Genomic DNA, 15,564 nt, shown 5'->3' with positions numbered 1-15,564 from the left:
ATAATATTTTAAATTAGCGTTGCAATGCTGACCGGATTGGGCCCTCGCTCAGCTATAAATGCTGTTTCAGACCCATCGGGGGTTCATCTTCAGGGCTAGTACTTGTTTGCTTTCTTTGCGGTCGCGTCGCGTCTCGCAATATGAATTGAGCCGTCCTTGATTTATTTTAGATAATGTTTCACGATCACGATAGCTTAAACAATTTGATAACAAAAAAATAAAAATCAATTAACCGGTCTTAAGTATAGACACATTTTAAAACTGTATCCTATTGGTTATTGTTTCGTGTCAATGCGTACAAAGCGTTCAAACTGTACTTATTGAAGTGGTACACTGCTGAATTCCCTGATTGTACTAAAGTGCTTTTTGATGTTCTAATTTGACTGACGTTCTTAAAATGTAATGCAACCTGCACCCTCGTGTTATTAGAATTAAGGTTTATTTTTGTTTGCAACCGCTTTTGCTATCAGAATTGCATGGCACACAATTTCTTATTTTAAAATACAAATTAATTTCGCTACCATTTCAAAAGCACTTTGAAAACCCATCTGGTAATAAATTCTAAATTCTGTTTTTTTTTATAAAAGTGGACTTGACTTGAAACGAATGAAATACTCGTATAAATGTATATATTTTTCTGACATTGATAAATGGTAGAAAAGAGCAGTTATTAAATTGTCTTGCAATACTGCAGTGAGTAGAAAATGATGTAAAAAGTTAGTTGAAGGAAATAAATATCTATTATAGAAGAAAGTCGTGTTAGTTAATACTATTTATAACTCAAGAACGGCTCTACCGATATGGCTCAAAATTGGTGAACCAGGAGGCTCTAAGTTACACCCGGACAGGATACTATTTATTCCGTTAGACTCTCCTTTGTTTTTTAGAGTCGCGACAACTAGTTTGAAATAAAATTAATGCATTACTAAAATATTCGAAACAGAAAATGAAGAAATTACTCCGTTAGGAGTATCTGTAAAAAATGATTTGCATTTAATTAAAGTGTATTAGATAACTCAAAAACCATTGGGCCGATTTTAAAACTCCTTTCACCGTAGAAAGGTAATTTATCTATAAGTAACATAGGCTATTTCATTTCACGCGGACGAAGTCGCATGCAACAGCTTACTTGAAATAAAATCTTAATAATGTGAACTATAGATGAACATGTAAACAAAATCTTCCTTAGAAGATTTAAAAATCAATAACGATTTACCAAAATACAATGCAACAACTCAGATCATGACGCTCATGTACTTTATAATGTCACACAACATTTAAAAGATTTACCTGATGATGTGTAGATATGTGTTCCTGTGCTGGAGGAGAGAAGTCCCGAACATTCGCTGGGCTGAGGGCGATGCCGGGCAGAGAAGTGGGCACTGCTTGTTGCACGTTTGGCATCTGCTATAAGATTAACATGGATAAGGTAACACTAGAATAAAATTAGTCAACAAGCTAGTCAGCTTTCGCCCGCTACTACGTCGGCGTAGAATTAAAAAGAACAAAAGTGACTAGCCTACGTGTTCTTCCAGACAATCCTCTACATCTATACTAAATTTCATCGAAATCCGTTCAGCCGTTTAAGCTACAAACTCTAACAAATATCCATCTAAACTTTAACATTTATAATATTAGTATGATGTGTCTGATTTTGTCGACACTTCTTACCGATTTTTTTTACTTACTCTTTGTTTAGGTCCAGCATCTCTCAGTGGTAGGGTTTCCTCGCTGCCACTTCTAGAAGAGTCTGGTGGAGTCAGCCGTCTCTGTTCGCTCTGTGATGATAGTATCTGCATTTCCAGCATCTGTTCTTGTCTTATATCATCGTTGTAGTCCTAAAAAATAGATAGATTGTTAAATAGAATGCTGAAAATATTCTTCTGGCGTAAATATTGTGTTTGTTCAAAATTACCATCTTCAAACTAATTTTCTCCCTAAAGAGGGTAGGCACAATTGCACTCTTCCATACTTCTCTATCAGGCATTATATCTGAATCCACTTCCTTCTTAAGCATAACCTCTTTCACACAATGTATTCATACCTAGTTCGGTCTTCGTCTATTTTCTTACGATGACAGTTTTCTGAAAGTTATTCTAAGTGGGAAGGGAATTTAATTCTTTAACTACGTACAGGTACTAGAAATCTTCTCAGTTCTGCGAGTGCATACGCGATCCTTGCATGCGCTTCAGCTGGAGTAGCGAACGCACTGATCTCTACATGCAGCTCGTCTGATAGATGTGCGAATTTAGGGTCACCCGACACTCGTAGTTCTTCTTCCTATAACATTTAAATATTAGCATAATTAATTATACTGTAACTACAAATATTATAGACTCGACGACACTTATGTTCAAAAGTTTTATTGTTATACGATTAGTACTCGTGGTTGATAGACTTGATTAAAAAGGGAGTGTTGTCTGAGTTGACGTGTGATAGATTTATGTGGAGGACAAAAACCTGTTGCGCCGACCCTAAGACGACAAGGTGGAAGATGAAGATCATTAGATAGTACTCGTTAGTACTAGAATGGAATGGCCATTTGAGCCGCAGGGACAATTAAAGTGTCTGGGAGGCCGTTTGACTTATCAGAAGCGTCTGTCTCTTTGTAGGGGGTATTATTATAGGCCTTGAGTGTGACATATAAAAATGAAGCATTTTAAAATAATTGTAATGTTTAGTTTTGAGGTCTACCTTTTGTCTATCTTTCATAGAGCCACGTCCTAGCACCGCCATCTTGCACATAGTGTCCTCTTGAAGTCTCTTCAACGAGTTACCTTTCGGACCCAACAGTTTTCCCACGAAATTAAACTGAAAAGGAAAATATTTAATAAGAACAACCATAGTTAAATTGAATTTTACTAAAGAAAAATGTTCCGGTAAAACACTGAATTTTAAAGATTCTTTCAACTATAGAAAATTAAGCTAGAAATTTAAAAACAAAATGCAGAAAATATTTTACGCAAAAAACTTATAATAAAATTTGTCTCATTTAAATAAACATTTAATTTAAAAGGCCACTGTAAATTAATCTACCAAAATTAAATTTGTCATTATAACTTTGACCAACAGTATTATATTTGTTCGAAGTATTATCATTTACAATGTTAACATCGAAGCTCACCTTAGGATGGTCACGGACGGGTACCACAACTCGCACGCAAACCTTTACAGGCTTGTCTCTTGTTATATCCAACATTCTTCTCTCGCCCCGCCATTCACCTTATAAAAAAATAATATTATTATCAAAATAGTAATAAATTATCAGAAGAAAATAAACCTATTGTTAATTAGATAAGTTTTTGAGTTGTACTAAATCAAACATTGAAAGTATAAATATGAGAAACTAGATGTTGTCCACGATTTCGTCCGCGTGGTATGAGAAAACATACGAACTATATAAATAACAAAAAGCTACGTATCCCTCGGGCACCGGATATTTCTCAGGGATGGACCTTATACCATGTGTACTCCAGACTTTCTTTTATATCTGTGCTAAATTTCAATAAGATATGTTGAATCGTTGCAAAATTATCGAGCAAACAAAATTAATGAATCTCACGGGATCCGTAACTATTTTCGGAATAAAAAGTAGCCTATGTGTTCTCCCAGTGTATGCTTCACATCTGTGCCGAATTTCAAGGAGATCCGTTCAGCCATTTAGGCTACAAAGTCTAACAAAGATCTATCCATCGATCCATCTAAACTTTCAAATTTGTAATATTAGTAAAAAGCAAGATTGATTTATATTAAGATTGATTTATATTGTATCTATAGGCCATTGATCTACATAAAAAGATAGGTGTTATAGTTTGAGTATTGGATTTGTGTTGATTTTATAAGTAGCTTTAAAGTTGCAAGTAAATATAAAATGTTTCACAATATATTTGACGTCGCTTGTAAAATGCAAGTTACGATATAAATATACAAAAGGCGTAGTCTCGGAGCATTACCATTTGGAATGTAACCCCGGAGCACTTCTCTAGACATTTGAATTATTCAAAATTCAACCGTCAAATTATACGGCCACCGAACCGGGTACATTAGCAATGGTCATACTTTCCGTATTCAAATTATTGTTATCCCATTTACAATATATTTAAATACTAACTTTCGCCCGCGATTCCATCCGCGTGGATTTTAAAAAAACAAAAGTGAGTAGCCTATGTGTTCTTCCAAACTACCCTCTACATCTATGGCAAATTTCATCGAGATCTGTTAAGCAGTTTAGGCTACAAACTCTAACAAACATCCATCCATCTAAACTTTCGCATCTATAATATTAGTATGATATTGTTTCTAATAAATGCTGACTGCAGAATTTATCTATGACGCTTGTTTAATTTTATTTATAAGTGTGGAGGTACCAGTAGAGGTAGACCTAGAAAAAGATGGATGGAAAAGTGACATTATCAAGAAGGGAATGATGACTGAGATGATGGATGACAGTAATTTGTAGGACGAGAATTCAGTGGGCCGACCAAGATGATGTTCGTTTAAAATTATCTTATGTAGGTAAAAACTGTAGCCTTAAAATAATCTTACAAGAATTATAAATGCAAAGTATATGTAAATGTTTGTTAGAGTATGTAGCCTAAACTGCTGAACGCATTTCAATTAAATCTGACATAGATGTAGAGCAAGTCTGGAAGAACACAGTCTTAGCACTGCTTTATCATTACCTTCGATAAAAAAAGTAAATGTTTTTAAACAAAAAACATTGGAAACTCACAATTATAAAGTTTATCGACAACCCTAAAAAGAAAACAACAGCTGAACTAAAACGTAGTAAAGTTTCTCAAATCGAATTTGGCATTTCAGTCTAAACAAAAGTAATAAACTCAGTCATAACCCGTGTCTACGCTTTATTGAGTGTGCCGTCAACTCTAAGCAGGTGTGGGTCGTAAAATAAATTCTCTTTCCTTGAATTAATCAATCTCCAGTCCATGGCATTGTTATTGTTACACCGACCTGGCTTGTGTTACGTTGAACTGAACAGATTTTATGACAGTACACTCTGGAATTAGGTTAGCACTCTGGAACGGATGGACTAATTTAGACGGGACTTTGACTGGAAGGTAACTGTTAAAATATGTCTTTGAAAATAGTAAACCTCCCTTGTTGTAGCTGTTATATCTATATTGTACAATTATTATTACTTTGATGTCTATGTCAGCCGAGGTATGCAGTAATATTTCTACGTAAGGCTTACTACATTTTTACCATAACAATTGACAATTCAAAGTATAGTAACGTTTAAGTAATGAATCTTCATTGATTAAAAGTGGGGTATAGATTTCGAGCGATATCATAATGAAAAAAGTTGTCATTGTGCGACAACCTTAATAGATAGATATGCTTTCGCGGACTTTAATTTAGCAAATTTAAAGGTCTACAATTCTTCCATACATCATTATTACGTAAGTCTTATAGTTTAGACTACGTAAGCAAATAAAGCAAAAATAACCCCAAATTTCGTCGCGCGATTTTGAGCTAAACTATTACACTACGTCGTAGTCTTTGACTCCAAAAGTCAAACAAAAAAATGGGACCCACCTGCAAGCTTTACCTTTCGGATAAAAAATGAATTATCAAAATCGGTCCACTAGCGGCGGAGTTATGCCGTAACACACATAAAAAACAAACATACAGAATTGAGTACCTCCTTCTTTTAGGAAGTCGGTCAAAAAGGTAGATGCACAAGGGAATGTACTGCGCTAATGAAGTTTGCTGGCCACAGCTCGTGTTAAATTATAAGTTAGGTTTTTCTGGTTTTGTTGGTCTTGAGGATGATAAACTTAATGCTCAGTCAATTGTTTTTACAATTTCACTTGTTTTGATTTTCGCTTCAACGTTCTTTAAATTAAATCACGAACGATGTTTGTATCTCCATAACATGTAAAATTAATTACAATATTATTCTGAGCGGCACATCTGGCGTGGATTTATTCTATACTTCATACTCGTAAGTATCGCGCCGATTTCGAGCACCTGAAATTTAAGGAGCGTTTCAACTGGAAATTTATAGCCCCAGTATAAGTTAATTGTTTCGTATTGTTTTTATTACACTAGCTGTTGCTCTAGACTTCGCCTGTGCGATATAAAAAAATATAGCCTTTATAACTCACTGATAGTGTAGCTTTTTAATAGTGAAAGAATTTCTGAAATCGACCTAGTAGTTTTTGAATTATTTCAATACATACAAAAATTTAACAGTGGTAGAGCCCGCTTTAACATCTTCGCACGAATGGGCCGGCTCGCTCGGTGTAATACCACAACCACATAGAAAACAGGCGTGAAGTGGAAGCAATTCCGCGTTTCGTCTGATGAGTGTGGTGCCGGAGGCCTAATTTAATCCCTTTCCCTTTCCACCCTTTTCTTGAGAGGAAAGGATGGGAAGGAAAAGTGGATTTGACGGTGGAGGAGACGTATAGAAAGGGAAAATTTCCTCTTTATGTGCCTCTCCTCTTCCGTCAATGAAGGGTAGGCAACGAATCTGCAATTGCGGATGTTTATGGTCAGCGGTCGCTTTCCATTTCGGTGGATTTAGGTGGCCGCTTGCTCGTTTGCCACCTTATATTATAAAAAAAAATCCAAAAATTCAAATTTTTCCCTTATAATATTAGTAGGTATACATTACGCCCGCGACTCCGTCTGCGTGGGATTAAAAAAAATATACTTATAAAGAGGAAAGATTTGTATTTTTGTACGTATTTAAATAAGGCCAAATACTGGGCCGACTTTTTTTTTCACCATTAGAAAGATTATTTGTCTGTGTCTAACATAGGCAATCATTTTTTTTAATATTTCTTTCAATATAACATGAACGAAGTCGCGAGAAACGGTTAGTTTGTTTTTCCAGACTATGCTCTACATTTAAGTCAAATTTTATCGAGATCCGTCCAGCCAAACATTCGCATTAATATTGTTAATATAATAATATGAAATTTTTATTTTCTAGGAGTAACTACGAAACTCGTAAAACCGAAGCACGTTCATTTAAATGCTAAGAAGTGGCGTTTTATGCGAGATGGGCGACATCTGTTGACGTCACGTCGAGCTCCAGATGTTTGTTTTAATGTGTTCCGCATTGCTTTTATTACTGAAAACTTTTTATTAAGCTGTGGACATGACGTATTAGACATGCATTGACCTTTGAGTAAACTATCAATGTTGTGTGATTGTCGATTGTTTCGTAGCCACAACTGTTTAGTTGCAATACTAAAATTCAAGTAGTGCGCAGTGTGACCACGACCACACAGAAGACAGGCGTCAAGTGGGAGCAATCCCGCTTTTTGTCTGATGAGTTTGGTGCCGGAAGCCCAGCTTTAGTCCGTTTTCCTTCCCATCCTTTTTCTTATAAGTAAAGGGTGGGAAGGGAATGTGGATTTGACGGTGAAAGATACGCATAGAGAAGGAATATCCTCTTTATGTGCGTCCTCTTCCGATGATTAAGGGTAGGCAACGCATCTGCTATTGCGAATGTCTATGGGCAGCGGTCGCTTCCCCGTTTTTGTGGATTCATGTAACCGCTTGCTCGTTTGCCACCTTATCTCATAGGAATCAAAGTGAAACTAAACGGTTGTGCAATAGTTATTGTATGAACGCTCTGACCCCATTTGGTCTATTGTCATTGTTCTCACATTCCACGCGTATATTAAACTAGCTGTTCCCGTGCGGCTTCATCCGCATGAAATTATGAAAGTTTTATATTATTGTTTACATTTGACAAATTATCAATACAAATGTCAAAATGATATGACATGACAAACCTCGACTATCTTGCTTCCTTGATGTTGGCAACAACTTTCCCATATTAGGATTTTTATCCAAAATATTTACCCCCTAAGTTTTTTGGCGTGAAAATGTATAGCCTAACGCGTGACGTAAGTGTAGGGCTTTTTTATTAAAATAATAATTATTCAAAAGTATGTTGCAATTGCTGACATCATAGGCAACAAAGAAGTGTGTGTTTACGCTTTATTATAATAATATAGATACGAACAAGAATTTGTAACATCACCACAGATAATAAGAAAGTAAATGGAACTAACATTAAAGTATGATGTAGTTTGCAGACGGATCTAAAGTGTACATTTGTCATAACCCACTGCCAGGTGACGTCTGAAATACAAACCGTCCACTCGCTTCATACAGAATATTATTTTTAAATACGTGTTTGTGCGAGCTTTTAAAATCTATTTCTTGGACAATTGTGCATACCAATAAAATACATTTAAAAAATATTAAAACGAGGCAATGAACAAAATTTTTACACTGGTACTATCTCTGAAAGGTACTATGTCAGTTCTCAAGGTTAGTACACCACATCTATTTTGTTCCCTTAATTTTATATAACCTTCCCGTTATATACAATGTAGCCTATTTTATACAGTGATAATGTACCTTTCTAATGGTGAAAGAATTTCTAAAAACGGTTTAATAGTTTTTGAGTTTAACGGTTACAAACAAATCTTACTTCTTTATATAATTAAAATCGGCACAACAGTTATTGCGCGAATCAAATACATACAAAAATCCAAAAAAATATAAATCCTTCCTCTTTACAATTAATAATTGCGACTCCGTCCTCCTGAATTTTTTTAAAATTGGTCAGTTTTTGACTTATTTCTATACATACAAAAATATAAATGATAATATAGACGAAAAGAAATGTTTCTTTAAATGGCATTTTTAAACAAAGTTCAAAATCAAATTAATCCAAAGTAGCAAAGATAAGTGCGCCAAGATTTATAGTCGATATATTTAGTTATTTAGATCAATTGTATTTCAGTCATACAAATATAGTTGACAACACTATTAAATAGCAGCACTTGGTAACTCTCCAATTAGTTGATGTTATATTTATTAACAAATAGTGTAAACATGACTTAAACATGTTTAGATACATCCAGAGGTAAATATTTTACTTAAATACTATAGAGTTAAAACTATTTGGCAAGCTTTATTAGATTTCGCCCTCGTCTCCGGCCGCGTGGAATTAAAAAAAGCAAGTAGCCTATATGGTCTTTCAAACCATCGTCTACATCTATTTTAAATTTCATCGTGTTACGTTCAGCAGTTTAGGCTACAAACTCTAACAAACCTCAAACCATCTAAATTTTCGCATCTAAAATATTAGTAAAATAAGATAAGAAGTAAGCTGTTCCCGTAGTGCTTTAACCGCGTGATATAAAAACTTATGTATCTATCAACATAAGATCAAATCTGTCTATACTATTATAATAAAGCGTAAACACACACTTCTTTGTTCCCTAATATGTCAGCAATCACAGCATATTTTCGAATAACTCTTTTTTAACAAAAAGTCCTACACTTACGTCACGCTTTAGGCTATATATTGTCACGCCGTTAAACTTAGGGGTAAATATTTTGGATAAAAACCCTAATGTGGGAAAGAGACCATAAGTTGTTGCCAACACCAATGGTTTGACATCATGTCATGTCATTTTGACATTTGCAATTGATTATTTGACAAATGTGAACGATAAAATGAAATTTATATAATTTTATGCGGATGAAGTCGCGAGCAACATCTAGTATTTAATATAATCCATTTAATTAATACTTAGTATAATATTTTATTATTTTTCTTAATAAGATATAAAATTCTAACCTCAAAATACAATAATTACGTTTCATAATATTCTATTAGCCTCGATCTTTTACAATTGTGTGTTTATTAATAGAGGGATACATTCAATTATAAATGCAATCGCTATTATTGATTATTACAATGATTAATGCTCGTTGACTTTTAAGTAATGAGCCGAGACCATTTTAACACTTTGCATGCCAAAAAGCTGGTATGACCTTTGAATATAGAGAAACAGACTAAGCAGTAATTGTGTACTGAGGAGGTCCTGTCATTTAAAAGTCAAAGGATACCTATAACGTTATGTTTTGATAATGATATTTTTTTAAACGAAATTGATTTCTCCGCATAAAACTTGATGTAATAAAAATGTAGTCAATTTTCTTCTAATCTTGCTTTCTTGATGTTGGCAGCAACTTATGGTCTCTTTCCCACATTAGGGTTTTTATCTAAAATACTTAGATCCTAAGTTTAATACCGTGAAAATATATAGCCTAAAGCGTGACGTTAGTGTAGGGCTTTTTATTAAAGAAGGTATTATTCCAAAATATACTGTAATTGCCGAGATCCTACGCCACAAAGTAGTGTGTGTTTACGCTTTATTATATTAGTATAGAAGTATAGATATAGATTTACATATCTATAGATTATATTTTAAATATCAATAAATATGTTTTTAAAGTACTTATAAACGAGCGAACTTATATTTCATAAATGCCAATTTATCTAAAAACTTTTCATATAACTTCGATTTTCCGCATTTAGTCTTTGAATAGGAAAATTGAAATTTGTAAAGGCAAATGGGTATGCGGATATCCTAAGGCTATTCCGTTGGCCTGTTGGTTGAGCTTTACTGAAAGAGCTTTTACGTTTATATGGACTTTTGCTTTTAAAATATACGCTTTTACAAAACATTGACATCCGTTAAAAATGGCATAACGCACTACAATGTTGATATATCTGATCCATTTTTATATATTTCGATGAATACTTAAGATAGCTGTTGCCCGTGACTTCGTTTGCGCGGTATTAAAAATGATATAACTATGGAAAAAATATGTGCAATCTATGTGTACAGACTATCCTCTATGTCTATGCCAAATTTCATCGAAATCTATTAAGCTAGGCTACAAACTAACATACATCCATCTAAACTTATGTATCATCATCATCAACTTGTCTTTATTATGGAGGGTTGTCACAGTACGTGCTGCTCCATATGATACTATCAGCCGTCGAATCTGAATCCACTCCCTTCCTCTTTCACACAATCCATCCATACTTTCTTCGGTCTTCTTCTACCTTTGTAGCCATTCAATCTTAACACTTTCTGGTTTATGTCCCCATCTCGTCGCATAACATGTCCATACCACGCTAACCTTTTGCTTCTCAATTTCTCTATCTAAACTTTTGTATGCAAGTATAACATTAGTAAGGTAGATTGATATCTTACTAATATTATAAATGCGAAAGTTAAGATGGATGTTTGTTAGTTTGTAGCCTAAACGACTTAACGGATTTCGGTGTAATTTGGTACAGATGTAGAGGATAGTCTGGAAGAACACATAGACCACTCACTTTTGTTTTTATTGCTCCGCGCGGACGGAGTCGTGGGCGGAAGCTAGTTAGTTATAATCTTTTATTAATAGAATTTTGTGTAATGTAACGGTAGGACGTGTTTACAATCCGACGCATAAAGTTGTAACTCGGTTTATTTTAGAAAAAAAATACTTTATTTTTTAGTAATGTTATAAAAGATGCTTATTTTATCCAATTCAAATAGTAAACATTTAATTATATAAAGTTAACATATAAAGTTTTTAATGTACTAAAAAAAAAAATCTGCTAAAAAATTTTTTTTCGAGTTACAACTGTGTACGTGGAGATCCAATTATAGTGTCAGTTAAGTGGGGCTGTATATAAGTGTACTCGATGATAGAGACTGGCAGATATCCATGGCAGAACGCACACTTGACCGGGATAGTCAGCGCGACTGCGCCAAATACAATAGGATGAGAGTTCACTCAGAGGTTAAAATTAACCATACGATATGTTCGTAGAGACACTTTTGTCTTTTGTTTTTGAAGTCAGCGTTTGACATAACACTGATCTAATATAGAATAGAACTTTGTTGCTATCGATATTGTTTGTTATTAACTAGATGTTGCTCGCGACTTCGTTCGCGCGGAATAAAAAATTATTAATATAAAAATAAAAAGTATTAGCCTATGTGATCTTTCAGACTATCCTCTACATCTATACTGAAATTCATCGAGATTCGTTCAGCAGTGTAGGCCAAAACTCTAACAAACACCCATGCACCCATAAAAACTTTCGCATTTATAGTATTTTTAAGAAGAAAGACTAGCTGATCCTTGCGACTTCGTCCCTGTGGATTTTAAAAAATAATAATGAAGCCTATGTTACCGAGGGATAACGTAGCTTTTTTTAAATCATCCCAATTATTGAATTAACTCTGAAATTACTTACATGCAAAAATACAACCCTTTTCCTTTTATATTATTAGTATAGATTTATTTACTTTACTAAAATGATTGTAAAAAATTCGTCGTACAAATCCACAGAAGGGGTTAGCACTAATTTGACCGTAAGATCTTTGTATTTAAGATTTATCTATTTACATTTGTTTCTTCTATTTTATCTGACTTGCATTTCCTATTTATTCCATTAATTAATTATTGTTCAGATTAACATAAAAACAGTTTTTATAAAATACACTAATGCTTTGGATAAACATAGATTAAGTAGTTATAGATTGGACAGTTCTATCTGTAGAGTTTAAATAAATTATGGTAGATTGATCCACTTTTTTCTACGATATTACGAATTGCTTTAAACTATTCAATTCTAACGTACAAAAAAATTCAGCTATAGAAAACAAATGTATAATTTCAAAACCACAAAAGCATTTGCAAAAGCCAAAGTGTGTTGCGTAATGTATTTTTAATAAACTTTTTGTAAAGTAGTTTTTAAACGAATTATTGAGTAACCGTTTTTTGCCAACATATTGCCAACATTAGGAAAAGGGTTTAGAAAACTAACAAATAAACAAATTATAAATCACTGTAGTTATAATAACATCCATCCAAAACATTCGCATTTATAATATTAGTAAGAAATGAGATGGTAAGGGTCCCACTCCTGGCTGATAGAGGCTCAGATAGCTTAATACCGTCACTGTTAGATAAAGTAACAAATCCGATATATCCATCGCATATTTTACACGTTGGTTGTTATCAGACAATTTACAATTTGGTGGGACAGGCCCTAAGACTTGTTTATCATTTACGCACTTTCGTCTGTCGCATCTACATTTCTAATCTTTGATGGCTGGTAGTTGTTATTCTTAAAACTTCAGAAACTACTAAAATAAACGTTTAAATCAAGATAGAGATAGGATATGGCAAAGCTTCAAGACGTTGATTAATTCTAACGACAGTACATTTGAATCTCTACGAATGTTCTAAACGTCGTCTTCAATTTACAACAAACTATATGAAATATTTTAATGTTTTAAATCGCATGATAATCATTTATAAAAACGATAGCAAAATATGTTTCTGACGCATTCGCTTTTCATCTATTTGCATACTCAAGATCCACATATTTTGATGTTTTAGTTTTCTTTTTGACCGACTTCAAAAAAAGGAGGTACTTAATTCGTCTGTATGTTTTTTATGTTACGGCATAACTCCGCCGCTAGTGGACCGATTTTAATAATTCTTTTTTTTATTTCAAAGGTAGAGCTTGCAGGGTCCCGTTTTGTTTGATTTTTGGAATCAAAGACTACGGCGTAAATAGTTTAGTTTAAAATCTCGTGACGAAATTTGGGGTCTTTCTAAAAAACGAATGACATTATTTTCAATTGTTTCTCGGTAATTGTAATTCTATATTGTTATTTGTACGCTGTTGTCCTGTCTTCTATCCATACTAGTTAATATTATAAAGAGGAAAGATTTGTATTTTTTGATTTTTGTATGTATTTGATTCACGCAAAAACTACTGCGCCGATTTCAAAAATTCTCTCACCGTTAGAAAGGTAATTTATCTGTGAGTAACATAGGCCATATTGTTTAATTTTACGTAGACAAGGTCGCGAGCAACAGCTAGTATTAGATATTTACGATCCTACATTTGAGAACGAGAATGAAAATAAGGTAACACTTTATAATAGCGAATCAAGCCGTTTACATTAAATTTACTTTAAACGATAGGAAATTATGTCATTTACGGTGATATGACATTATTTTGGATATAGTAATTTATTTCTAAAAAAATAAAACCGTAAAAACTATATAGATTATTTATGGTGCATTTCACTACTACTACTAAAAATAATTTTTGATTGTTAAAATTTTTTAATTAAATTATCATAACTGGCTTTAAAAATACATACAAAAAGTACGCACCGTTCTTATGTCCATAATATCCTGTCCCTGAGGAGGAACCGCTGCCGGTGGAGGAACCCTGAGGCTGCCGGCCCTCGTCCTCTGCCTCCAGAGGCAGTGGGTTTGACTCCATCTTGTCACTACACTTCACTTACACATCACTGCACATATCTTTGACAAACACAAACACTGGTATACCTGAAAAAAAGAAAAAAATATATAATCTATGTCTAATTTGATGTTTTGATTTTTTTTAATTGTAAACACTAAAACAATTGGAAATTGCTGATTCAGTTATTAAAAAAAAAACTACGTACTGGCCACATACATTCTATAAAAAAGAACATTTAAAACTCCGCAGATAGCATTTCAAAAAATTCCAATTTACAATTTCAAATTTCGAACGCTCTCCGAACGCGATCGCGTTAACCGAAATTCACGAAGCTTTCGTTTCGAAATCAGAGCAAGAGTGAAGTCCGGCGTATGATAAAATCAGTCCTGTAGTTGCAACACACTAGCTAAACGTGTCTAAATCTATGCATTGAAAAGAGACGAATACATTTTTATCGTTTGTTATTTAGATTTGAAATAATTCTCTAATTAGAAATATTGCTTTAATTAATTATATTCTGACCCGAAGGCGTAACAAATATGCTATTAATTTTTCTGTACAAATACCATTGTGAGTGATATTTTATTTGAATGCTATTCTTATTAAATTTATTTGACATGTAGATTAATTTTTGGCTTTAGTTTTAGGGATTTACTAAGATATTCATGGATAACATTTCTAATATAATAGGTGTTTTTAGTAATTGTCATTTTCTTATTTGTAAAATCTCCGAATTTCCGAACGGCTGGGCTGATTATGGCTTGACTTTCATGAGCAAATTTTACGCTAGCTGTAAAATTGAATTTAAATAATTCAGATTTTGTTAAAACAATTTTAATAGGAGCCATTTTTTTGACAAAAGCCAAATGAACCAAGTTTGACAAATGTGAAATTTCATTTATCGAACGCACGGATTCCGATACGATTTGAATACGCAGGGAAATAGTTCCTAATATAAATCTAAAATTTTGTTTATTCCTATTATTGCATACTTCCTCATATATCATAAATTAGTAGTTTGTAACTAAAAATGAGTGGATCGGTAGATATAAAGAAAATAGTGAGAAAATTTATTTTCTGCATAATATTTTGGCTATCGACCAAAAGCGGTACTTGACAACGAGAAATAAGCGGGAAATATAAGTTGTTTTTTCCCATCTCTTTCTAGTTCTACATCTACCGGTGTACTTCCACACTCATAACTAACGTTCTCCTTGTAACATGCGACTCATCCCTGATAACATGCCCATACCATGCTAACCTTTTACTCCTTACCTTCTCTAATACTGGGGCTACTCTCAAACTTCCTCTTTTATTCTAATTTCGTATCATATTGTCTTCTAAAAAACAAACATTTGTCAAGATCATTTCTGTCTCTAGATAATTAAATATACTCGAAGTCTCAAGATAAATAGGTCAGAGCGATT

At 33.5% G+C, this 15,564-nt stretch overlaps 1 protein-coding gene across 1 annotated transcript in view; it reads right to left on the bottom strand.

Annotated features, from left to right (window-relative positions):
- LOC106102809 (KH domain-containing, RNA-binding, signal transduction-associated protein 2-like) overlaps positions 1–14,474 on the bottom strand; it is a 21,554-nt gene extending 7,080 nt beyond the window's left edge. The window contains exons 1-7 of the mRNA XM_013282393.1: positions 14,343–14,474; positions 14,047–14,223; positions 3,125–3,222; positions 2,695–2,811; positions 2,134–2,280; positions 1,689–1,838; positions 1,291–1,407 (exon numbers count right to left, since the gene is read on the bottom strand). Of these exons, the coding sequence (XP_013137847.1) occupies positions 1,291–1,407; positions 1,689–1,838; positions 2,134–2,280; positions 2,695–2,811; positions 3,125–3,222; positions 14,047–14,158 (741 nt within the window). The 5' untranslated portion in view covers positions 14,159–14,223; positions 14,343–14,474. The remainder of the gene's footprint in view (positions 1–1,290; positions 1,408–1,688; positions 1,839–2,133; positions 2,281–2,694; positions 2,812–3,124; positions 3,223–14,046; positions 14,224–14,342) is intronic.
- Positions 14,475–15,564: the final 1,090 nt, after the last annotated feature.

Source organism: Papilio polytes, unplaced genomic scaffold, assembly GCF_000836215.1.
Source record: "Papilio polytes unplaced genomic scaffold, Ppol_1.0 DF823901.1, whole genome shotgun sequence".
NCBI lineage: Eukaryota > Metazoa > Arthropoda > Insecta > Lepidoptera > Papilionidae > Papilio > Papilio polytes.
This window is presented reverse-complemented; position numbering and strand designations above follow the sequence as displayed.